This window comes from Patagioenas fasciata, chromosome 1, assembly GCF_037038585.1.
Source record: "Patagioenas fasciata isolate bPatFas1 chromosome 1, bPatFas1.hap1, whole genome shotgun sequence".
NCBI classification, from domain to species: Eukaryota; Metazoa; Chordata; class Aves; order Columbiformes; family Columbidae; genus Patagioenas; species Patagioenas fasciata.
In genome coordinates this window covers 215,472,253-215,496,451 of record NC_092520.1, presented here as the reverse complement: position 1 = coordinate 215,496,451, position 24,199 = coordinate 215,472,253, and the positions used below count along the sequence as shown (strand labels likewise).

The following is a 24,199-nucleotide window of genomic DNA, read 5'->3' as shown; positions in this document are numbered from 1 at the left end:
TCTCTCTGCCGGGTTTTGGTCGATCTCTGCTGGCCACCAGGATGATCTGTGTGGTCGCAGGGGCACCTGCAGGCTCAGCAGAGGCGCCTGAGTGACTGCAGAGCCCACGGCCGTTTGTGCCGGCATGGAGAGCTGACGTTTGCGTGGACAGGACGTCTGAGGACTCCTCCCTTTTGGGCCAGCACCGTCTGTGTTGGATTTCTTTCTGGAGTAGTTTGTTTTAATGTTATGAAGGAAACACGTGAGGTTTGAGCGGGGCAAGTCCACTGATGTTGCTTTAGACTGGTTTAGCACCTGGAGGTGGGGAGGCGGCTCTGCTTGGAAGGTGCCGGGCGGCTGTCGTGGAGGAGCAGCCACACAACCCTGTTTGGGTGGGAATGACTGGAGGCTGCTGTAGGAAGCTCCACGTGCGTTACGTCCTGGTGTAACGTAGGAGTAGCACAACTGCCCGCGTGCAGGTTCTCCTGCGTTTGAGCTGCTGAGTTGTTGGTGTGGTGACTGCTCTGAGTACCGGAGCAAAGGGGGCTGTGTGTGTTCTTGCCCCGTGTGTGTGTGTTCTTGCCCTGTGTATGTTCTTGCCTTGTGTGTGTTCTTGCCCCGTGTGTGTGTGTTTGTGGTCCGTGTGTGAACGGCTCGTGGTCCAGGCGCAGCTCTGTGTGTCGGAGGTGGGTGTCAGCGCAGGTGTGTTCGCTGGAGACGTCCCTAGAGGGCAGAACCCGTCCATGCTGACCCCAGGGCTCCATCTCCGTGTTGCGTGCAGACTCAGTGTCTCAGCTGTTGTCAGTAGACGAGCAAGTGACGGCTAACGAAGGCTTATTCAAGTGACGGCTAAGGAAGGCTTGTTCAAGTGCTGGTTAACGAAGGCTTGTTCAAGTGACGGCTAAGGAAGGCTTATTCAAGTGCTGGTTAACGAAGGCTTATTCAAGTGCTGGTTAACGAAGGCTTGTTCAAGTGCTGGTTAACGAAGGCTTGTTCAAGGGCTGGTTAACGAAGGCTTGTTCAAGTGATGGCCAACGAAGGCTTGTTCAAGTGCTGGTTAACGAAGGCTTGTTCAAGTGATGGTTAACGAAGGCTTGTTCAAGTGCTGGTTAACGAAGGCTTGTTCAAGTGATGGCCAACGAAGGCTTGTTCAAGTGCTGGTTAACGAAGGCTTGTTCAAGGGCTGGTTAACGAAGGCTTGTTCAAGTGCTGGCTAACGAAGGCTTGTTCAAGTGCTGGTTAACGAAGGCTTGTTCAAGTGCTGGTTAACGAAGGCTTATTCAAGTGATGGCCAACGAAGGCTTGTTCAAGTGCTGGTTAACGAAGGCTTGTTCAAGTGCTGGTTAACGAAGGCTTGTTCAAGTGATGGTTAACGAAGGCTTGTTCAAGTGCTGGTTAACGAAGGCTTGTTCAAGTGCTGGTTAACGAAGGCTTGTTCAAGTGATGGTTAACGAAGGCTTGTTCAAGTGCTGGTTAACGAAGGCTTGTTCAAGGGCTGGTTAACGAAGGCTTGTTCAAGTGCTGGTTAACGAAGGCTTGTTCAAGTGCTGGTTAACGAAGGCTTGTTCAAGTGCTGGTTAACGAAGGCTTGTTCAAGTGATGGCCAACGAAGGCTTGTTCAAGTGCTGGTTAACGAAGGCTTGTTCAAGTGCTGGTTAACGAAGGCTTATTCAAGTGATGGCCAACGAAGGCTTGTTCAAGTGCTGGTTAACGAAGGCTTGTTCAAGTGATGGTTAACGAAGGCTTGTTCAAGTGCTGGTTAACGAAGGCTTGTTCAAGTGCTGGTTAACGAAGGCTTGTTCAAGTGATGGCTAACGAAGGCTTGTTCAAGTGCTGGTTAACGAAGGCTTGTTCAAGTGCTGGTTAACGAAGGCTTGTTCAAGTGCTGGCCAACGAAGGCTTGTTCAAGTGCTGGTTAACGAAGGCTTGTTCAAGTGCTGGTTAACGAAGGCTTGTTCAAGTGCTGGCCAACGAGGGCTTGTTCAAGTGATGGCCAACGAAGGCTTGTTCAAGTGCTGGTTAACGAAGGCTTGTTCAAGTGCTGGCCAACGAGGGCTTGTTCAAGTGATGGCCAACAAAGGCTTGTTCAAGTGCTGGTTAACGAAGGCTTGTTCAAGTGATGGCCAACGAAGGCTTGTTCAAGTGCTGGTTAACGAAGGCTTGTTCAAGTGCTGGTTAACGAAGGCTTGTTCAAGTGCAGCCGGGGTCAGGAGCCTCCCCAGGGCATTTCAGTGGAAGGTGATGAGGTTGGTGGACAAACCGTGTTTTCTGTTCATCTGGAGGCCCCGTATGAATCTTTCCCATTTTCCCTGATTTCTGTAGCTGCCAACTTGTCTCTCCCTTGTTTTTTTATTAATAAACCCAAGTGAAATCTGCTGTTGCGAGGAAAGGACCGTGCCACATCTGCCAGATGGATTGTATGCAGGCAGTTGATTAATTCGATAGGGCGTTTAAAATCAGCTTTCATAACTGCGTTTTAATTCCATAGCAAAGCAGCTGTGCAAAGTGGGGCTGACGTGGCACCGACTCTAGAAGTGCCGTGGGCTTTCCAGCGGGAGCCGTCAGGGATGGGAGCTCCAGCGGGTGTGGGAGCTCCAGCGGGTGTGGGAGCACCAGCGGGTGTGGGAGCCCTCGGTGCTGGAGGTGGGAGGTGAACGCGTGTGCTGCTGGTACCAGATTCACCTGCCCAGGACCCACACGGCAGCGTTGGGGCTGCTCCTGGTGCTGCTGAGGTGGGTTCACCAGCACCCCTGGGTGCGGTGTCAGGGTAACGGAGCCTTAGGGAAGGAGCACCCGGTGGACCCCGGTGCACCCCTGGGCCTGAGCTGCAGTGAGCAGGGCTCAGGGCAAAGGGTTTGCAGCCACGTGAGGCTCTGCGGTGCTTGGCTCACTCCAGTTTTGGCTGTGTCTCAGTATAGATACAGGCAAATTAAATGGAAAGGAGGAGAAAACTTTCCTAGGGTGGGGAAACAATAATAGGAGGAAACTCGGAGCCTGATGAGCTCTGGAACTGAGTGAAGGTCACAGCACAGCGCTGCTGCTCACGGGAGGGACTGGACCAGAAAATGGGTCGGTTGCAGATTCTTCCAGCGCTCAGCAGCAGTAATTTCCAGCTGACATTGGGCAGACGTGTGCTGTTGGCATAGCTCTGGCAGCGGCCCTTTTCCTGGGGCCCTTCTATGGCGGTGGCTCAGAAGTGAAGAACACGGAGGTGAAGTGTGGTTGAGAGGCCGGGTCGTCTCTGTCATCTCAGATGGATTGGGTGCTGTGTGTAAGCCCAGCCTACAGGAGGAGCTGTCAGGACATGGAGCTGCACCAGTCCGGCCAGCGTTCCCTTATTGCTGGGAAACCAGTTGGAATAAAGCAGCCCGGAGACCGGTGCGTGACGGCAGCACCGGTTGCCTCTTGATCTGGGATTCCAAGTGTGTGGTTTCCGTGATGTACATTTAGTCTCGGTGTGAGGACGTGGTACCTGTTCCACTTGTTGCCATTTTGTAGCCTTCTAGAGTTTGTCTTTGCTGGTAACAGTCGTCCAGGGCCCAGCTCTGCGGGGCTGGATGTGAAATGGAGCAAGGTCTCAGCAATGCGGTCAGGTTTCCAGCTCCAGCCATGCCTGAGGGCGCGTGCTGTAGCGACTCTGGACCTGCAGTGATCCCAGTGCCCGGGCCTTGGGGAGCCCGTGCTGCAGGGGCGGCGGCCGTGCTGTCAGCGTGGGGGTCCCGGGTGGCCGTCCCATGCGTTCCCGGGCCCTGCAGAGGGGCCCTTGCGGTCCTGAGTCAGGTGAGAGGAACGGGAGCGCTGCCTCCCCACGGCTTTGGGGTGCTCTCCCGTCAGAGCGGGCAGGGAAGGTCTGACCATGGGGGGAGACCCCCGGGTGTCAGTGCCCGCTGCAGACGTGCTGTGACACCTCTGGCTCCCGAGTTGTGCCTTATCGCAGGCTCAAGAGTCCCTGCATTCAGATTCCGTATCTGTGCCCCAAACGGCTTCCTGATAATCCCTGAACAGATAAAACCAGCAGAATGGCTTCGTCCCCTGTTTGCAGCTCGAGACAGCAGATGTGAGTTCTGATGCTTTTCTGCCCCTCGGGGCTGAAGCTGAATGAAGCTGTTATGAAGGAATTTGGCCGTGGCAGCTCCCAGGGACACAGGAGCCCATGGACACATCAGTGGTGGGACCCGGGAGCTGGGGACACACGGGGACTGTCCTGTGCCTTTTGCAGGCGAGTGCTGTACAGGGCAAGGTCCCTTGGCACCGCTGAGGATTCGGGGTTTGACAACATTGTTAGAGCAGGTGGGGAACCCCGGTGATGAATGGGGACCCTGGTGATGAGTGGGGAGCCCTGGTGACGAGTGGGGAGCCCTGGTGATGAGTGGGAACCGTGGTGGTGAGTGGGGAGCCCTGGTGATGAGTGGGAACCGTGGTGATGAGTGGGGAGCCCTGGTGATGAGTGGGAACAGTGGTGATGAGTGGGGAGCCCTGGTGATGAGAGGGGACCCTGGTGACGAGTGGGGAGCCCTGGTGCCGAGTGGGGACCCTGGTGATGAGTGAGGACCCTGGTGACGAGTGGGGAGCCCTGGTGCCGAGTGGCGACCCTGGTGCCGAGTGGGGACCCTGGTGCTGAGTGGGGACCCTGGTGCTGAGTGGGGACCCTGATGCTGAGTCACGCGTGAGGGACCTGAGGAGATTTCAGTGAGGGTCTGAGGCGAAGATCAAAGCTATGGGTGAGGGTTGGTATGGGGAAGCCCATGAAAAATGAAGTGAAGGGTGTTACAGGCTGGGCAGTGGGGCCTGCAGTGTTTCCATTGTTGCCCTTTGCGTTGTTCTTTATGTTCACGCGTGAACCTGTCCCCAGCACAGCAGAACCTGAGCTGGAAATCACGACTGCGACAGCTGTGCTGGTAGAGCTGGGTCCCATGGTTATGGTTCTGCCCCTGCCAGGGACTGCTCGGGCTGCGAATGGGACAGCGGTCACAGTGACAGTGACAGTGGCAGGGGCAGGGGCAGGGGCTGCGGCAGCGGCAGGGGCAGGGACAGGGGCAGCGGCAGGGGCAGGGGCAGGGGCAGCGGCAGGGGCAGGGACAGGGGCAGGGGCAGGGGCAGCGGCAGGGGCAGGGGCAGCGGCAGGGGCAGGGGCAGGGGCAGGGGCAGGGGCAGCGGCAGCGGCAGGGGCTGCGGCAGGGGCTGCGGCAGGGGCAGGGGCAGGGGCAGGGGCAGCGGCAGGGGCAGCGGCAGGGGCAGGGGCAGGGGCAGCGGCAGGGGCAGGGGCAGCGGCAGGGGCAGCGGCAGGGGCAGGGGCAGGGGCAGGGGCAGGGGCAGGGCAGCGGCAGGGGCAGCGGCAGGGGCAGGGGCAGGGGCAGGGGCAGGGCAGCGGCAGGGGCAGGGGCAGCGGCAGGGGCAGGGGCAGGGCAGCGGCAGGGGCAGCGGCAGGGGCAGGGGCAGCGGCAGGGGCAGGGGCAGCGGCAGGGGCAGGGGCAGCGGCAGAGGCAGGGGCAGCGGCAGGGGCAGCGGCAGGGACAGGGACAGGGACAGGGGCAGGGGCAGGGGCAGCGGCAGGGGCAGGGGCAGGGGCAGGGGCAGCGGCAGGGGCAGGGGCAGGGGCTGCGGTTGCGGGTTGGGCAGCACAGCAGCCGGCGGCGCCAACGGGCGCACTGAGGCGCTCTGAGAGAGCTGGCCCTGCCGAGCTGGTTCTGTGTGTGGGCTCTAGGGACTGAGTGGGATTGAAATGAATGGAAGGAAGACAAGGGAAAAAAAAAATAGCCTTTGGTCAGCACAACTGCCTTGTCATTTGCAGCTGGCTGGGCTCCATAGGCATCGTTTCAGGGGGAATTTTCCACAAGCCCTGGAGGATGCCACAGTGGATGCTCCAAGGGAGAGGTGTGCAGGCATGGCAGAGCGTGCAGGGGGCAGCATAAAGCGGTCTGGGAGACGTGTCTGGAGATGAGTAGGGGCTGCAAAGGGGTTGGGATGGGTCAGGTCCCTGGTAGCGCAGCAGTGGAGGTGGATTGTGCTCCAAGGGCGGGCAGGGGCTGGGGGACCCGGCGGTTCCAGCGGCTCCCCCGCAGCTCCTGCAGCCACAGGGTGAGGGATCCTGGTGGGCAAACCCAGCTCAGAAGCACGGCGCTCCTGGGGCTCCTGCACTGGGGTGGCCCCAGGCCCTGTCACGGCGCTGGGGTGGCCCTGGGGCTGCCCGGGCTCCGCTCCAACCGTGATCTGCTCTGCCTTCCTTTAGTCATTTTCTCCCGGTATATCTTGTTTGTTCCCTTCTCCAGAGCGTATTTAAGCACTTTGTGTGCGCATCCCACCGTGGCTCGCTGTGCGCCTCATTACCATGTTTATAGCTATGCAGATTAGCGGTGACCTTCAGAGCCGGTGGCTGCTTGCACCCGCGATCACACCCCCCAGCAGACCCTTTACCTCTGTTCCCCGTCAGCACCAGCCTTTTCTGGGCCGCGGTGGCGTTGCCCGCTCGGTGTGAGGGAGAGGACGCTGTCACCGGTGAGCTCTGGGCTGGTGCTGTGGCGAACGGACACACAGTGAACCAGGCCTTAGGAGCGACGCGTCAGGAGCGGCTGCCGAGAGACGGCGTCCACAGGGCAAGTCAGGCCCTGCTAAGCCCGGCTGAACCCCAGCGCTGTCCCCTTGGTGTGCCATGTGTGGGTTGTGGTGGCATCAGAGCTCCTTGGCACCGTCTGCGCCTCTCCCTGCCAGCCCAGAGCTCCTGCTCAGTTCACACAGAACCCCAGAATGTCAGGGGCTGAAGGGCCCTGGAAAGCTCATCCAGTGCAATCCCCCCGGAGCAGGAACACCCAGCTGAGGTTCCACAGGAAGGGGTCCAGGCGGGTTTGAATGTCTGCAGAGAAGGAGACTCCACAGCCTCCCTGGGCAGCCTGGGCCAGGCTCTGACACCCTCACCCCCAACAAGTTGCTTCTCATATTCAAGTGGAACCTCCTGTGTTCCAGTTTGCACCCATTGCCCCTTGTCCTGTCACTGGTTGTCACCCAGCAGAGCCTGGCTCCATCCTCCTGACACTGCCCCTTTCCATATTGATCCCCAGGAATGAGTCCCCCCTCAGTCTCCTCTTCTCCAGCTCCAGAGCCCCAGCTCCCTCAGCCTTTCCTCACACGGGAGATGCTCCACTCCATCATCTTTGTGGCAAGGTTTTTCTGTTATCTCATGGGAGGCCCTCAGAGACAAACTGGTGAAATACGAACAACTTCAACGAACTCGGTTTGCTGTTACCTCAAGGTCTGTGCTCAGCTCGATGCCAGACAGCTGACACTTCAGTCCTTCCAGTCCTCAAGAAGCAGCCAGTCTTGAGCGCGCTGTGATCGAAGAGCTGAGCGAACAAGGGCAGAACAGCGGGCTCTGGAGAGCTGGATGAGCCCTGCTCCGCCAATTTGGGAATACAACGTACTAGAGAGGGGAAATTTTCCATTGGGAGGTGTTAGCAGAGCTTCTAAGGCATGGACGAGAGCAGTGGGAAATAAAGTACAGGATTTGGGGCTGTTCCAGATGGTGACAGCATCAGAACCTTTGGAGAGCAGGAGCGTTTGTGTCTCCAGAAGAGCTCCGGAGAAGAGGCTGAGCCGAGTCCTGTTTGCCTTGCAGGTCAGGCTGTGCTGTGTGTTTGCTTTTCCCGTGCTGCCCGCGGGACTGGTGCCTGGGTACCGCAGTCTGATTCCTCGGTGTTGTGGAGCTGGCTCTGGCTCCCGTGGGGCGGTGCATCATTCATCCACAGCTGTGGTGCTCGCGCTGAGCTGGGCGACACGCGGCGCGGGGTGCCGGTGCCGGTAAATCTGACCGTGCTGCCGGGGAGGCGGCAGCACCTGTGCCCTCTGCCCGCCGGGACACCAAATACCACCCTAATTCAGGTGTTTGTTTGGTAGCTGATTACAATTGACGCACAGCAGTCCCGGCGCGGTGGTGGGACCGCGGTGCGTGGTGCGGTGAGCTCGTGTGCGCGACCCCTCGCTCTGTTCCGGAGCGGGAAGCCCTGCAGATCCGCCAGCCGTTGGGCGCGGTGTTGCGTCCCCAGCGCTGGCAGGTGGCCGTGGGCAGGACACGTGTCCCTCCAGCCCCGTGTGTCCCCGGGCGGGCAGCGAACACCCGGGGGACAGCGCAGCAGCCGCTGGCCCAGAGCGCCAGGGCTCCTGTGTGCTGGGGCTGCTGGGGCTGCCGGTCAGGAAAGGAAAGGTGCAAACGGGCCGTCTTCCTCAGCCGCTCGGTGTGAAGGCAGCGCTGATTTCACAGGGGTTTGCGGACATGGGCAGCTGGGGCAGAGGGTGCAGCTGGCGCGTGGAGCCTGAACGCTGAAGGAGCTGCGGGGAGGGACCCGGGCGGTGCAGGACAGCAGGGTGGCGCAGGTGACAGGCAGGGTAGCGCAAGGTCACAGAGTGGCACAGGGTGGCACAGAGTGACCAGTGTCAGGGTGACACAGAGGTGACAGGGTGGCACAGGGTGACATAGAGGTGACAGGCAGTGGGATGGCACAGGGTGACAGGCAGAGTGGCGCAGAGTGCCTGGTGTCAGGATGGCACAGGGTGCCAGACCGGGTGGCACAGAGTGACAGACCGGGTGGCACAGAGTGCCTGGTGTCAGGGTGGCACAGGGTGACAGACCGGGTGGCACAGAGTGACTGGTGTCAGGGTGGCACAGGGTGACAGATCGGGTGCCACAGAGTGCCTGGTGTCAGGGTGGCACAGGGTGACTGGTGTCAGGGTGCCACAGGGTGGCAGACCGGGTGGCACAGAGTGACTGGTGTCAGACTGACAGGGTGTGGCAGGGTGCCGGGTGGCAGGGTGGCACAGGGTGTCAGGGTGGCACAGGGTGACAGGCTGTAGGACCCTGGCATTGCCTCGCGGTCCCAAGTCCATTGTTATCAGGGGGCTCATCCCGAGAGCTGTTCCGCGGGCCCCAGGGCCCGGTTCCTGGGGACGCTGTCACACCAGGGGTCTCGTTCCCGCTGCCCAGCTCTGTTCCTGCGGCCCGGCCGTGGCGCAGCCCCGGGAGCAGGATTCGGCCAGGCCTCCCCGTGCCCCGGTCCCCTCGGCACCGTCAGCCCCTTGCCAAAGGGCCCATCTGGTGACTGGCTCCTCACCCTTGCTGGGGTCCCGGTGGCTGGAGGGGCGTCCAGCGGCTCCGGGGTCACTGTCCTTGTGCTGGGCTGGGTCCCAGGGCCTGTCTGCAAACCCTGGCACAGCAGCTCCGGGAACCCTCACGTTCACCGAGCACATTTCTGATCCCAACCAAGCTTCAGTGAGGCGTTTGCTCTCAAAGCCACAGGGTTAAGTTGTGATTAAAAAGCTGGAGAATCAACCATGGGAAAAAAGCGTAAGATAAGATGACGCAAGTTTAAAATAGAGCCCATGTCAGCCTCTTCCTTCACCGGCTCTCGGGGGTTTGCCGAGGAGCTCGAGAACCAGCTCAGAGTCCTCTCTCTGCGCTGGGGGTTCTAACGGCTCCTGGAGTGACAAAGCCCAAGAAACGCCCCATCCCTGCTGGCCACGGGGTCTGGGGTGGGCTTGGGTTTCAGAGCTGGTGCTGCAGGCGGTGCCGCGGCAACGGGCGCGTGGGGGGTCGGGACGGCGGGGACCCCGCGCTGCCGCGGCTCTGCTGTCCTGTCTGCGTGTGCAAGGAACTGCCCTTACGGATTCTGCACTGCCATGTTTGCCAAAGGATTTCTCAAAGGCTGATCACTTTGGGGTGATGTGCAACAGTTTCTCTTGATCTGTGGTGCTTTACAGACTAAATCTAGCGCATTAATTCACAGTCTGTTCCAGAGAGCACTGGGGTTAGGAAAGCGTTGTGAGCCATGTAACCTGAGGACAGGGGTGGCTGCTCTGCTCTGCTCCCTGGCCAGGATGGGGCCGTTAATTGGCCTCATGAGTGCCCGAGTTCAAGTGAGAGATGCACATCAGCCGTTTTCTGGATAAAACAGGGGTAATATCTGAGCGCTTGGGCTATTATATATCAATGGGGAACAGCTGGAAAGGTTGTTAGTGATTCTCGCCTCCCTTTTTTCTCTCCTGCGTTGTGCGTGGTTTTGTTCTCCTGGGTGCTCTGGGAATGACAAGCGTTTCCTCTGTGGCCCTGGGAAATGTAACGGTCACATGGGAGGCCTTTTTGAATTGTAGAATCACAGAATCGTTTGGTTGGAAAAGCCCCTCAAGACCATCGAGTCCACCTGTTCCCCATGTCCTGAGAACCTCCTGTCCGTCTGTCCAGCCCTCCAGGGCTGGTGACTCCAGCACTGCCCTGGGCAGCCTGTTCCAATGCCCCACAGCCCTTTGGGGAAGGAATTGTTCCCACATCCAACCTCAACCTCCCCTGGTGCAACTTGAGGCCGTTTCCTCTGCTCCTGGCGCTTGTTCCTGGGGAGCAGAGCCCGACCCCCCTGGCTCCAAGCTCCTTTCAGGCAGTTCAGAGATCAGAAGGTCTCCCCTCAGCTCCTGTTCTCCAGCTGAACCCCCCAGGTCCCTCAGCCGCTCCCACCACACTTGTGCTCCAGCCCCTCACCAGCTCCGCTCCCTTCTCAATGTCCCAGAACAATCCGGATCTCTGTGGCAGACGCTGCCGGCCCGAGCTGGGGCCCTGGCTGCGGGAGCTGGGCGGTGGCAGCTGCCATCAGTCGTACGTTTGCGGGCAGTGGTTTTCGTAGCAGAAAGCTCAGGCCGTTCTGTCACCTGGAGCTGCGCTGCTGTGGGGCCCGGTTCGTTCTCCAGGTGTGGGGGTGCCGGCTGTGTCTGTAGCTCCCCAGCGTGTGTCCTGGTGTCCCCAGAGCCGTCCTGCGCAGCCGGCGGCGGCTGAGTTCAGGCTGATGGTTCCCTGGTTTAATGAGGACACTCCTGGTGTGATTCTCCCGTACAATCTCCTTGACTCTGCATTCATTTAATCTCCAGAGCACACTTCAAGACTTCCCTTCCGTTTCTCTCAGCTTTGAGCAATAAACCCAAGGCTTAATGGCTCGGGAGAATTTTGCTGTGCCAGCGCAGCCCCGTCCTGTTTGCCGGGTCATTCGGAGCGAAACGGCTCGTGGTGATTGTAATACCCCGGTTCCCAGGGAACTCGTGCTGTCCCTGGGCCGGTTCCCTTCCCTCTCTGCTCTCGCTTTCCTGGTGGGCCGCGGTTGCTCTGGGCTGTCAGCAGTGACAGAAGTGGTTTTACCAAAGCCCGTGTGCTGTCTGGGTCCCCATGAACCACCCTTACACAGATGGGTGCTGCCAGTTCAGGGTTTCATTTTCACAGCACACGGCTGCGTGGTCACCTTGTCTACGCTGTGTCTCTTCTGGACATGGGGGAGAGAAGCTTCTGGAGGCTTCTGGAGGTGCTTTCTTCCTCCAGACCAGGCCTGACCCTGGCACGTTTTCTGTGCTGTGCCCCGCGGTGTCCCCGCTGCGCCAGCACCGCGGTGCCGGCTCTGCCTCCCGTTCTCGGCAGCCCTGCTCGCGCTCACGTCCCATTTCTCTCCCCGCAGTGCTGAGCATCGGCGAAGGCGGCTTTTGGGAAGGAACCGTGAAGGGCAGGACTGGCTGGTTCCCGGCAGAATGCGTCGAGGAGGTGCAGATGCGGCAGTACGACCCGCGGCAAGGTAAGCTGTGCGCCGGGTCCCGCTGCCCGCCGGAAAGCAGAACTGTTCGCTGGGAGCTCCTAGCGGGCTCAGAGCTCGCCCGCTCTCCGCAGTGGGTGGTGGGTGCGTCTGAAGAACTGTGTCTCGGGTGTTGGTTCACGCTGCTGAGTGCACGGCGTCCCGCGGTGGCCCCGCGGATCCGCGGTAGCTGTGCGGTGCAGCGCGAGGGCCGCGATCACCGCTGCCTTTTGCTGCAGTGCCGGGTGATGGAGCCGGGGAGCGTGGCTGTGACCTGAGCCTGCAGCCCCGCGGTGCGGTTTAGGAGACTCCAGAAGGAAGCAGCGCTGTGCAGCTGTCTGTTGTGGCCCCGAGCGGCCGCGGCTCTGCCCGGGCAGCCCTGACCCCATCTCAGCACCTGCAGGTCCCCCACCGGGGATTTGCTGTCCCGGGGGTGGCAGCAGCTGCGGGTTGTAGGAAACAATCACCTTGTCAATAGAACAGGCCTGGGCAGGATCTCTCAGCAAAGCAGATTTTAGTAGAGATTTTGCAAGACCGGGCGTTGTACCTAACGGTCGGCACACGGAACAGGGCAAAAAGCCCCCGCTTATATCCCCCCGAATCCTGGCCGCAGTTTCCCTCGTTGGCACTGCAAGGTTTACAGACCACCCGACCCTGCCTCAGTTTACCCGTCTCATTCATCTACTTCTAACAGCCCCCTCCCCTTAGTGATTTATTTAAAATACGATTCCTGGCTCTTTGGTTACCCTTCCCTACCTTAACTTTTCAAAGGCAGCAATCAGTTTGCACTCTGGGATTAGTTCGAAGAGACGTTGTTCTACGTGAAGGATTCGCGCTCGGATGTCTCTCGGTCCTTCCCCCTGGGGTCAGGTGCCAGGTCCCCGGTTTTGTAGAAACAGCTTTCCAAAAACGGCTCCTTACCCGGGTTGTCTGTGCCCGGCGGTGCGGTGGTCCTGGAGGCCACCACGACTTCACGGGGCTCCTGCTGTGGGTCTGTCACCTGCTGTCCCCATGCCAGCTGCTGTGGGTCCATCACCCCGTGTCCCCATACCGACTGCTGTGGGTCCATCACCCTGTGTCCCTGTGCCGGCTGCTGTGGGTCCATCACCCCATGTCCCTGTACCAGCTGCTGTGGACCTGTCACCTGGTGTCCCCATGCCAACTGCTGTTGGTCCGTCACCCTGTGTCCCTGTGCCGGCTGCTGTGGGTCCGTCACAGTATCACAGTATGTTTGGGATTGGAAGGGACCTCAAAAGATCATCCAGTCCAATCCCCCTGCTGGAGCAGGAACGCCTAGGTGAGGTCGCACAGGAAGGTGTCCAGGCGGGTTTGAATGTCTCCAGGGAAGGAGACTCCACAACCTCCCAGGCCAGCCTGGTCCAGTGCTCTGTCACCCTCACTGAGAAAAAGTTTTTTCTCAAATTTAAGTGGAACCTCTTGTGTTCCAGCTTGATCCCATTGCCCCTTGTCCTATCATTGTTTGCCACTGAGAAGAGCCTGGCTCCATCCTCATGACACTCACCCTTTATATATTTATAAACATTAATAAGGTCACCCCTCAGTCTCCTCTTCTCCAAACTAAAGAGCCCCAGCTCCCTCAGCCTTTCTTCATAAGGGAGGTGCTCCACTCCCTTAATCATCCTTGTTGCCCTACGCTGGACCCTCTCCAGCAGTTCCCTGTCCTTCTGGAACTGAGGGGCCCAGAACTGGACACAATATTCCAGATGGGGTCTCACCAGGGCAGAGTAGAGGGGAAGGAGAACCTCTCTGACCGACTGACCACCCCCCTTGTAATACACCCAAGGATGCCATTGGCCTTCCTGGCCACAAGGGCCCAGTGCTGGCTCATGGTCACCCTGCTGTCCACCAGGACCCCCAGGTCCCTTTCCCCTACACTGCTCTCTAATAGGTCATTTCCCAACCTATACTGGAACCTGGGGTTGTTCCTGCCTGTACCTGTTCCCTGTGTTCCTGTACCACCTGCTGTGGGTCCATCACCCCATGTCCCTGTGCCGGCTGCTGTGGGTCTGTCACCCTGTGTCCCTGTGCCGGCTGCTGTGGGTCTGTCACCCTGTGTCCCTGTGCTGGCTGCTGTGGGTCTGTCACCCCGTGTCCCCGTGCCGGCTGCTGTGGGTCCGTCACCCCGTGTCCCCGTACCAGCTGCTGTGGGTCCATCACCATGTGTCCCTGTACCAGCTGCTGTGGGTCCGTCACCCCATGTCCCTGTGCCGGCTGCTGTGGGTCCATCACCCCGTGTCCCAGCCCAGAGCGGGTGGGAAGCGCTGCTGGCAGGCCTGGCCTTGTCCTGCCATACGGCAGCTGGAGAGAACAGCTGGGTGTTTTCAGTGTACTGAGAAGTGGCCCTGATTTGACAGACTCAGTGAGGCTCCTTTTGCGTGTTCCATGAGCTTTAAAATTCGCACAGCTGGATTCTGGTGAGAGTTGAACCTTGGCTGCGAAGGTGGAAACGAAGTTGTGAAAGAGAAAAGCAAATCAGTACAATACCGTTCTGTTTTGCACAGCAGCTTTTAATGAGCGCCCCGGGGACCCGGTGCTGGGGGTGCCTGGGGTGGGACCCCCAGCACTGCAGAGCGCGCAGGGGCTCTGGCCAGCAGGGCTTTGTCCCCCGAGCTGGTTCAGCTGCCAGCTCTGTGGCTCCGCGCCGCGTTCCCGGCGCCCACTCGCGCTCTTCCCCCGCGCTGTGTGTGTTCGCGGGCAGCGCTGCTCACCCCGTGCTTGCCTGAGCTCTGCTGGCCCTGGACCTGCGGGGCTGAGGCCGCTGTGTTTCCATTGTGCTGGTGGGGAACACGTGGTGGCAGAGAAGACTTGAGTGGGATGTTCCTCCTGCTTCGGGGTGTCGGGGCTGGTGAGTTGGGATTTGCACTGAGAAGGCTCCACCTTCCTCCCCCCGTGCTGCTTTGGGCTGAGCAGGGGCTGTTTGCCCTGTCTTGTTGTGATGCTAAATAAGAAGCAGAACAGACTGATGGAAGTGGTTTAAAGCCCTTCCTGCGGGTGGGAGCCCAGGTTTGCTGGGTGCTTTCTTGGAGGACGTTACGTGTTTGGTCAAACTGAAGTTGTGTAGTGAAACGTGGAAGACAGACGGTGCTTAACCACTAGAGCTGGAGCAGAGATGTGGGCGTTGTCCTGCAGCCGTCCGCACGTCTGGCTGCCGGCGTATCCCCTGCCGTGGTCTGGCTTTTGCCAGGCTTCACTTCTCCAGACAAAGCCCGTGGCCAGGCTGCCGGAGCCGGTCGGTGGTCCAGGTGCCGATCCAGGGCTGCCGGGATCCCCGTGACTGTGTGAGGACGCCCTGGGGTCCCTGTCTGGACCCTCGGTGGTGCTCATCCTCCTCCTGAGCCCGTGGGCACCCCAGGCTGCTCCATGTCAGGCTGACTGGTTTGGGACACGTGCCCTGGGGGTGAAACACAAACTACAGCCTTGCTGCTCCGCTCCAGGTGCCCCACTTGGGTAACAGCAAATGGGTGACTGAACCAAATGATTAAATGATCAAGTTCTGGCAGGGTTTAACGTCTCGTCTGCCTCAGGGTGGGTGGCAGTCGCACGCCGCAACTGCACGATGGTCCCTGAACACTTGTGCTGAGTCAGCGTTCTGCCGCTCCCTGTGACTCGCACCGTGTCCCTGGGTTTCCTGAACACGCGGCTCCGGAGGCATCGCCAGCGAGGCCCGCACGGGGTCCTGGCTCAGAGCTGCTGCCTAGAGCCGCCAGTTTCAGGCGCTTGCCTCACAGAGCTGTTCAGCATCTCCTGCAGGTACCACGGGAGTAAAAGAACGTGGTCAGCAGGCGTCAGCTGTTGTGTGGCGGGGGGGACAGAAAGGCATCTTGCTTTAGGGGTTCAGCTTCACTGCAGGATGTGTCATGATTGTGACAGACAGGCGCCACTGCCAGGATGTAGACCGGTGAGCCTGGTGGCGGTTGGCTGGTTGGGTTTTGGTGGTGGTAGTGTTTGGGTTTGCTTGGTTGGGTTTTTTTCATCTTGCAAATGTGTGAAAACTGGAAAAAAATGCAATATTTTATTGGCTCTTCCTCATTTGAAACCTTTCTAGGGGAACCCCCCTAGATGTCCTGCCAGTGTCGGGAGCGGTCAGCGAGCGCTGGACGAGGACCGCGGTGGCGTGCCAGGGCCTTCCCAAAGGCCGCGTGCTAAAGAACAAACCAAGAGCTGCTCAACACGTCAAAGCAGGGGCTGGGAATGGGCAGGCAGGTTCCAGAGCTGCTGGAGATGGCAGTGCGGGGCCACCAAGCTGTGCCCTCTCCTCTTTGTGGTCCCCTCTCCTCTTTGTGGTCCCCTCTCCTCTTTGTGGTCCCCTCTCCTCTTTGTGGTCCCCTCTCCTCTTTGTGGTCCTGTTTCCTCTTTGTGGTCCTGTTTCCTCTTCGTGGTCCCATCTCCTCTTCGTGGACCCCTCTCCTCTTCGTGGACCCCTCTCCTCTTTGTGGTCCCCTCTCCTGTTTGTGGTCCCCTCTCCTCTTTGAGATCCCATCTCCTCTTTGTGGTCCCCTCTGCTCTTTGTGGTCCCCTCTCCTCTTTGTGGCAGTGTTTCCTCTTTGTGGTCCCCTCTCCTCTTTGTGGTCCCCTCTCCTCTTTGTGGTCCCCTCTCCTCTTTGTGGTCCCCTCTCCTCTTTGTGGTCCCCTCTCCTCTTTGTGGTCCCCTCTCCTCTTTGAGATCCCATCTCCTCTTTGTGGTCCCCTCTCCTCTTTGTGGTCCCCTCTCCTCTTCGTGGTCCCCTCTCCTCTTCGTGGTCCCCTCTCCTCTTTGAGATCCCATCTCCTCTTTGTGGTCCCCTCTCCTCTTTGTGGTCCCCTCTCCTCTTTGAGATCCCATCTCCTCTTTGTGGTCCCCTCTCCTCTTTGTGGTCCCCTCTCCTCTTTGTGGTCCCCTCTCCTCTTTGAGATCCCATCTCCTCTTTGTGGTCCCCTCTCCTCTTTGTGGTCCCCTCTCCTCTTCGTGGTCCCCTCTCCTCTTCGTGGTCCCCTCTCCTCTTTGAGATCCCATCTCCTCTTTGTGGTCCCCTCTCCTCTTTGTGGTCCCCTCTCCTCTTCGTGGTCCCCTCTCCTCTTCGTGGTCCCCTCTCCTCTTCGTGGTCCCCTCTCCTCTTCGTGGTCCCCTCTCCTCTTTGAGATCCCATCTCCTCTTTGTGGTCCCCTCTCCTCTGTGTGGTCCCCTCTCCTCTTCGTGGTCCCCTCTCCTCTTCGTGGTCCCCTCTCCTCTTCGTGGTCCCCTCTCCTCTTTGTGGTCCCCTCTCCTCTTCGAGATCCCATCTCCTCTTTGTGGTCCCCTCTCCTCTTTGTGGTCCCCTCTCCTCTTTGTGGTCCCCTCTCCTCTTCGTGGTCCCCTCTCCTCTGTGTGGTCCCCTCTCCTCTTTGTGGTCCCCTCTCCTCTTTGTGGTCCCCTCTCCTCTTTGTGGTCCCCTCTCCTCTTCGTGGTCCCCTCTCCTCTGTGTGGTCCCCTCTCCTCTTTGTGGTCCCCTCTCCTCTTTGTGGTCCCCTCTCCTCTTCGAGGTCCCGTCTCCTCTTTGTGGTCCCCTCTCCTCTTCGTGGTCCCGTTTCCTCTTTGTGGTCCCCTCTCCTCTTCGTGGTCCCCTCTCCTCTTTGTGGTCCCCTCTCCTCTTCGAGATCCCATCTCCTCTTTGTGGTCCCCTCTCCTCTTTGTGGTCCCCTCTCCTCTTTGTGGTCCCCTCTCCTCTTCGTGGTCCCCTCTCCTCTGTGTGGTCCCCTCTCCTCTTTGTGGTCCCCTCTCCTCTTTGTGGTCCCCTCTCCTCTTCGAGGTCCCGTCTCCTCTTTGTGGTCCCCTCTCCTCTTCGTGGTCCCGTTTCCTCTTTGTGGTCCCCTCTCCTCTTCGTGGTCCCCTCTCCTCTTCGTGGTCCCGTTTCCTCTTTGTGGTCCCCTCTCCTCTTTGTGGTCCCCTCTCCTCTTCGTGGTCCCCTCTCCTCTTCATGGTCCCGTCTCCTCTTCGAGGTCCCCTCTCCTCTTCGTGGTCCCCTCTCCTCTTTGTGGTCCCCTCCCTTGGCTGGGTGGCGGGACGGGGCGGTGAGTCCCTCGTGGGACGGTGTCTGTCCGCTCTGCAGGCTCTACCCGGTGTCATTTCAGGGCCTCCTCAGCCGGACACCAGGTTTGTTGTATCTTTGCGTGCTCTGAGCAGTGTGAACATGCCTACTCTTGCATGTGTCACCACAGAGCTCCTGCGAAAGGGACCCTGTCCCTCAGTGAGGTCACCACAGAGCTCCTGCGGCCACCTGGCACTTCTGCAGCCCTGCAGACAGACCCCGAACCAGACCCCGGGAGCGCTGCGCTTCCCAGGATGGGCCGTACTGTGGCTCTGATGGCACTGACTGCTGCTTGAAGGTCCAGTTAAGCCAGGCCTTTAGGTCAGGCCCCGAAAGATGGGACGCTGTGGGGTGACGAGCGTGCTCAGAGGCATTGCTTTGCCAGACGAGCAGACCCGCTCCGTGTGTGCGGTGTGCCGCCTCAGCCAGCGGCCGCTGTGTCCGCACCGCGGGCTCTGTGAGCTCCAGAAAGGACGTTACGGGCTTTGGTTGAGATCCAGCTCACAGCCAGAGCTGTGCCGCAGGCTGCCCTGGGCGCCGTGTGCACCGAGACGTCCATGGTCACATCTCCAGTGTGATGCTTTGGGCTCCAGAGCCCTCACTCCAGCAGGAGCACCCGCTGTGTGTGACTGCTCGGTGCTGTCGCCCTGGGGCTGAGCAGGGGTGCGGTGCTGCGTTGGCGGGGGGGTCACGCTCCCGTGCGTGTGCGCGGGGACCGCGGGCTGTCGGCTGAGCCGGGGCCGCTCCAGCCAGCGGCGGGATCTGCCGGGACGGTTCTGCAGGCACGGCCCTCTGGGACACCGGGACATGGCTCTGTCCGCAGAGGGCAAGGATGGCAAGCATCAATGCGACCCACGTGCTTTGGTCCCGCAAGAGCGCTGCGGTTGGCGGGGGTGGAGGTGGTTGTGCGTTGGGCGTGAAGCGCTTTGCTGGAGATTCCGTGGTGTAGAAGGGAGGCGTCCCATCCTCCGGAGGGTGGCTCCCAACATACACCGCACTGAAGAGCTTTGTCTGGCTTCTCAGGAACCTCCTCATGCGTCCGAGGGGACATCTGTTCTGTCCGGAAGTGAGGAGGTGACACTGCGGAGGTCCCACCTGTCCTGCACCGAGGTGTTGGGGCAGGGTGGGCTGGCCACCCCCGGGCTTTGCTCATGGAACCGCTGGAGGGAACTGCAGCTGTGGGAGTTCCTCATGCTCAGAGACTCGGTTGTGTCTGTTGGAAAACAGCGACCAACCAAGCAGACAGAACAAACCGGGAAAAACAAACAGACGAACAAAAACCGGTCCTGGGGTTGTGCTGTCATCCCCCTCCCTGGCGCTGGGGAGCTGTCCCCATCCCGAGGGACGTGTCCTGCTGCTGGGGTCTGGGGCAGCTGCTCAACCTGGGCGCTTTGCTGGGGGCTGCAGCTGGTGTGTCCCCAGGGGTGACCGAGGACGAGGACAAGGACCAGCCGCCCCAGCACCCTGCGCTGCAGGAGGGCAGGGACCCCGGGGTGACCGAGGACGAGGACAAGGACCAGCCGCCCCAGCACCCCGCGCTGCAGGAGGGCAGGGACCCCGGGGTGACCGAGGACGAGGACAAGGACCAGCCGCCCCAGCACCCCGCGCTGCAGGATGGCAGGGACCCTGGGGTGACCGAGGACGAGGACAAGGACCAGCCGCCCCAGCACCCTGCGCTGCAGGAGGGCAGGGACCCCGGGGTGACCGAGGACGAGGACAAGGACCAGCCGCCCCAGCACCCCGCGCTGCAGGAGGGCAGGGACCCCCAGGGCCTCGGGCCCATCAGAAACCACCGCGGCTGCCGGGGCGGCACTGCCGGAAAGGCCTGTGTTGCAGAAATGTGGGTGCAGCCAGGTGAAAGAGCTGCAGAGCCCTTCTGCTGAACACGACCTCCCCGGGCCCCGCTCGGCGTTTGGTGGCCGTGAGCAATGTCCCCACTTGGCGTTTGGTGGCCATGAGCGATGTCCCCACTTGTTGTCTGGTGGCCGTGAGCGATGTCCCCACTCGGCGTTTGGTGGCCGTGAGCAATGTCCCCATTTGGTGTTTGGTGGCCGTGAGCGATGTCCCCGCTGGGCTGGCAGCCTGGCAAGCCCTGGGAGAGGCCCCGCGCAGGTGCTGCTCTGACTCCTCCCCGTTGGAGAGCCGGCTTTCATTGGATTTGCATTTTTTCAGTTACAGATAAGCTAAAAACTCTAACAAGCATAATTCTGTTGCAAGTATAACTCATAAATTAAGGGCAAGAGGGACTAACGCAATTATCTCTTCTGTGCATTCGTGTAATGCAGGCCAAGGTTTCACCAAATGTGTCACATCCTGTATGCAAATCATTGTGTGAGACTAAGAAAGTTACAGCAAGGCTTCTGAAACTCGGAGCAAAGTTGTATTTGAACGTCCCAGGATGGAGAGCAGCCACGGGAAAGCAGGATTGGTTCCCAGTCCGCACAGAGTGCGGCAGCACCACAAATCACCGAGCAGATCCGTCCCTGGGCTTCTCTGTGTTTGCAGTCAGCAGATCCAGGTGCCGCAGGGACATAAATTAGTCCGCTGTCCTGGCAGCCCCGGCAGCGGGGACAGCGGCGCTGGAAGGGTTTCCACGCTTCCCCGCGCTGGCAATGAGGCTCCCGGCTGCGGCAGCACCGGCCTGAGGGACCCGCGGCTGCCCCGGCGGCGCTGGCCATGGTCACCGCAGCTGGGGGCGGCGCGGCCGGGCTCCAGCGTCCGCCCTGCTCTCGGGCTCCTCTCGGGCACCGCGTGTCCTTCCCCCCGCAGCGCGGTTCAGCGGTTCTCCCTCCACAATAATTCCCCTTCTCTCCATCGCCGGCGCCGAGGCCGCCCCAGCCAGATTGGCTGCCTGGCATGGAGCCTGGAAGAGGCTTTGATTGTGGTGGCACCTGCTCATCAGCCTCCTCCGAGTCAGGTGCTCGGGAGCAGGGTTTGGGACGCGTGGGTGACATCCCCAGCGGGCAGCAGCCGGGGGCTGCAGCTCCGGGACCCGGACGCTGTTCTGGGATGTACAGTGGCACTGCGGCTCCCCACTGAACCCATGCAGCCGTGGAGGGTTCCCTGCCCGCGGCCCGGGGCTGTCCCCCTAGCGCTGTTGTCCCTGCACCGAGCGGCACAGCCGGGTGGGACCAGGCACCACGGTCTGCACCAAGAGCCCCGTCCGAGCAGGGTGTCTGCTCCGGGTGTCCATGTACCCGAGCAGGCACACAGACCCCCACCTCCTCCATTCCCGAGACCACCCCTCAGACTGGGGCCTCACTGCTTCTGGTCGGCATTTCAACCGAGAAGACGGAATCTATTTTAAAGTCTTGACTAGCACAGCCTGCCTGGAATCTCCTTCATCAGCTCCTTATCAGCGCGATGGTTTTTGGTGACCTTGGCCTCTCAGGTGGTTTGATGTAGCTCTTGGGTGACAACCGTGACATCCCTGCTGCCGCATCGAATGATTGGAGACATCAGTTTCCAAACCATGACTTGTCACTCTTGGCGGCGCCGCAGCGCAGCCCCGGGCACCAGCCGGAGCTGCCGGGGACACGTTGGCTGCAGCTCCAGCCCCTGGGGCTGGGGGACACTTGTGCCTGGCACCGGAGAACACACCAGCGGCTGCTGGTGCTGCAGGAGCACCTGGTCAGAAATACGTGATGAAAGGGAAATCACTGCCAGTGGTAAGGGGTGCATAAATCTGGCATTTAATAAGATAAAATTGAAGCAAATTAAATTCTAAATAGTATTTAGGAATGCCTTTCCCACATTCTGTAGGGACTAAAAGATGTATTTTCACGTTCCAAAGGAGTTATTTTCCCGTTGGTGGGCAGTGTTGGTGCCAGGGTGGAGCCGGTGCCGGGGTGCGTGTGGGTGGCTCCTCAGCCGGCCCTGGCCGGGCAGACTGTCCGGTCAGTTTAAATCACGGCTGCGTCTCTGCAGAACCTTCTCTGTGGCACGTCCAGATGGCTCCTGGCCACCCATGGGAGGTTAATATTCCTGTATTTGTATCTAATGTATTAGGCAGACTTACCTAGGAAGAATTGCCCTTTAGAAACTTCCCAGGAGCGCTTTACGGGCAGCGTACAGAGCAGTGAGCGCAGCCCGTGTGCAGAGCAGTGAGTGCAGTGAGTGCAGCCCATGTGCAGAGCAGTGAGCGCAGCCCGTGTGCAGAGCAGTGAGCGCAGCCCGTGTGCGGAGCAGTGAGTGCAGTGAGTGCAGCCCGTGTGCGGAGCAGTGAGTGCAGTGAGTGCAGCCCGTGTGCGGAGCAGTGAGCGCAGCCCGTGTGCGGAGCAGTGACCGCAGTGAGTGCAGCCCGTGTGCGGAGCAGTGAGTGCAGTGAGTGCAGCCCGTGTGCGGAGCAGTGAGCGCAGCCCGTGTGCGGAGCAGTGACCGCAGTGAGTGCAGCCCGTGTGCGGAGCAGTGAGTGCAGTGAGTGCAGCCCGTGTGCGGAGCAGTGAGCGCAGCCCGTGTGCGGAGCAGTGAGCGCAGCCCGTGTGCGGAGCAGTGAGTGCAGTGAGTGCAGCCCGTGTGCGGAGCAGTGAGCGCAGCCCGTGTGCGGAGCAGTGAGTGCAGTGAGTGCAGCCCGTGTGCGGAGCAGTGAGTGCAGTGAGTGCAGCCCGTGTGCGGAGCAGTGAGCGCAGCCCGTGTGCGGAGCAGTGAGCGCAGCCCGTGTGCGGAGCAGTGAGTGCAGTGAGTGCAGCCTGTGTGCAGAGCAGTGAGCGCAGCCCGTGTGCGGAGCAGTGAGTGCAGTGAGTGCAGCCTGTGTGCAGAGCAGTGAGCGCAGCCCGTGTGCGGAGCAGTAAGCGCAGCCCGTGTGCGGAGCAGTGACCGCAGTGAGTGCAGCCCGTGTGCGGAGCAGTGAGCGCAGTGAGTGCAGCCCGTGTGCGGAGCAGTGAGTGCAGTGAGTGCAGCCCGTGTGCGGAGCAGTGAGCGCAGCCCGTGTGCAGAGCAGTGAGCGCAGCCCGTGTGCGGAGCAGTGACCGCAGTGAGTGCAGCCCGTGTGCGGAGCAGTGAGCGCAGCCCGTGTGCAGAGCAGTGAGCGCAGCCCGTGTGCAGAGCAGTGACCGCAGTGAGTGCAGCCCGTGTGCGGAGCAGTGACCTCAGCCCGTGTGCAGAGCAGTGAGTGCAGCCCGTGTGCGGAGCAGTGAGTGCAGTGAGCGCAGCCTGTGTGCAGAGCAGTGAGAGCAGTGAGCGCAGCCCGTGTGCAGAGCAGTGAGCGCAGCCCGTGTGCAGAGCAGTGAGTGCAGTGAGTGCAGCCCGTGTGCAGAGCAGTGAGTGCAGTGAGTGCAGCCCGTGTGCAGAGCAGTGAGTGCAGTGAGTGCAGCCCGTGTGCAGAGCAGTGAGCGCAGCCTCTGTGTGCAGAGCAGTGAGCGCAGCCTGTGTGCAGAGCAGTGAGTGCAGTGAGTGCAGCCTCTGTGTGCAGAGCAGTGAGCGCAGCCTGTGTGCAGAGCAGTGAGCGCAGCCTGTGTGCAGAGCAGTGAGTGCAGTGAGTGCAGCCTGTGTGCAGAGCAGTGAGCGCAGCCTCTGTGTGCAGAGCAGTGAGCGCAGCCTGTGTGCAGAGCAGTGAGCACAGCCTGTGTGCAGAGCAGTGAGTGCAGTGAGCGCAGCCTCTGTGTGCAGAGCAGTGAGCGCAGCCTGTGTGCAGAGCAGTGAGTGCAGTGAGTGCAGCCTGTGTGCAGAGCAGTGAGCGCAGCCTCTGTGTGCAGAGCAGTGAGTGCAGTGAGCGCAGCCTCTGTGTGCAGAGCAGTGAGCGCAGCCTGTGTGCAGAGCAGCGAGTGCAGTGAGCGCAGCCCGTGTGCGGAGCAGTGAGTGCAGTGAGCGCAGCCTCTGTGAGCAGAGCAGCCAGTGCAGCCTGTGTGCAGAGCAGTGAGTGCAGTGAGCACAGCCCATGTGCAGAGCAGTGAGTGCAGCCCGTGTGCAGAGCAGCCAGTGCAGGGTGTGTGCGGAGCAGTGAGTGCAGCCCGTGTGCAGAGCAGCCAGTGCAGGGTGCGTGCGGAGCAGCCAGTGCAGGGTGCGTGCGGAGGAGCCAGTGCAGGGTGCGTGCGGAGCAGCCAGTGCAGGGTGCGTGCGGAGCAGCCAGTGCAGGGTGCGTGCGGAGGAGCCAGTGCAGGGTGCGTGCGGAGCAGCCAGTGCAGGGTGCGTGCGGAGCAGCCAGTGCAGGGTGCGTGCGGAGGAGCCAGTGCAGGGTGCGTGCGGAGGAGCCAGTGCAGGGTGCGTGTGGAGCAGCCAGTGCAGGGTGCGTGCGGAGGAGCCAGTGCAGAGTCTGTGCGGAGCAGCCAGTGCAGGGTGCGTGCGGAGCAGCCAGTGCAGGGTGCGTGCGGAGCAGCCAGTGCAGGGTGAGTGCGGAGGAGCCAGTGCAGGGTGAGTGCGGAGGAGCCAGTGCAGGGTGCGTGCGGAGCAGCCAGTGCAGGGTGAGTGCGGAGGAGCCAGTGCAGGGTGTGTGCGGAGCAGCCAGTGCATGGTCTGTGCGGAGCAGCCAGTGCAGGGTGCGTGCGGAGCAGCCAGTGCAGGGTGCGTGCAGAGCAGCCAGTGCATGGTCTGTGCGGAGCAGCCAGTGCAGGGTGCGTGCGGAGCAGCCAGTGC

The 24,199-nt window shown here is 60.7% G+C and overlaps 1 protein-coding gene across 2 annotated transcripts in view; it reads left to right on the top strand.

Moving 5' to 3' along the window:
* The window catches only part of SHANK3 (SH3 and multiple ankyrin repeat domains 3), a 410,126-nt gene that overhangs the window by 249,924 nt on the left and 136,003 nt on the right, over window positions 1–24,199 (top strand). For both annotated transcript variants that reach the window (XM_065860718.2, XM_065860710.2), the window contains one exon: window positions 11,454–11,567. In XM_065860718.2, coding sequence (XP_065716790.1) covers window positions 11,454–11,567 — 114 coding nt within the window. The remainder of the gene's footprint in view (window positions 1–11,453; window positions 11,568–24,199) is intronic.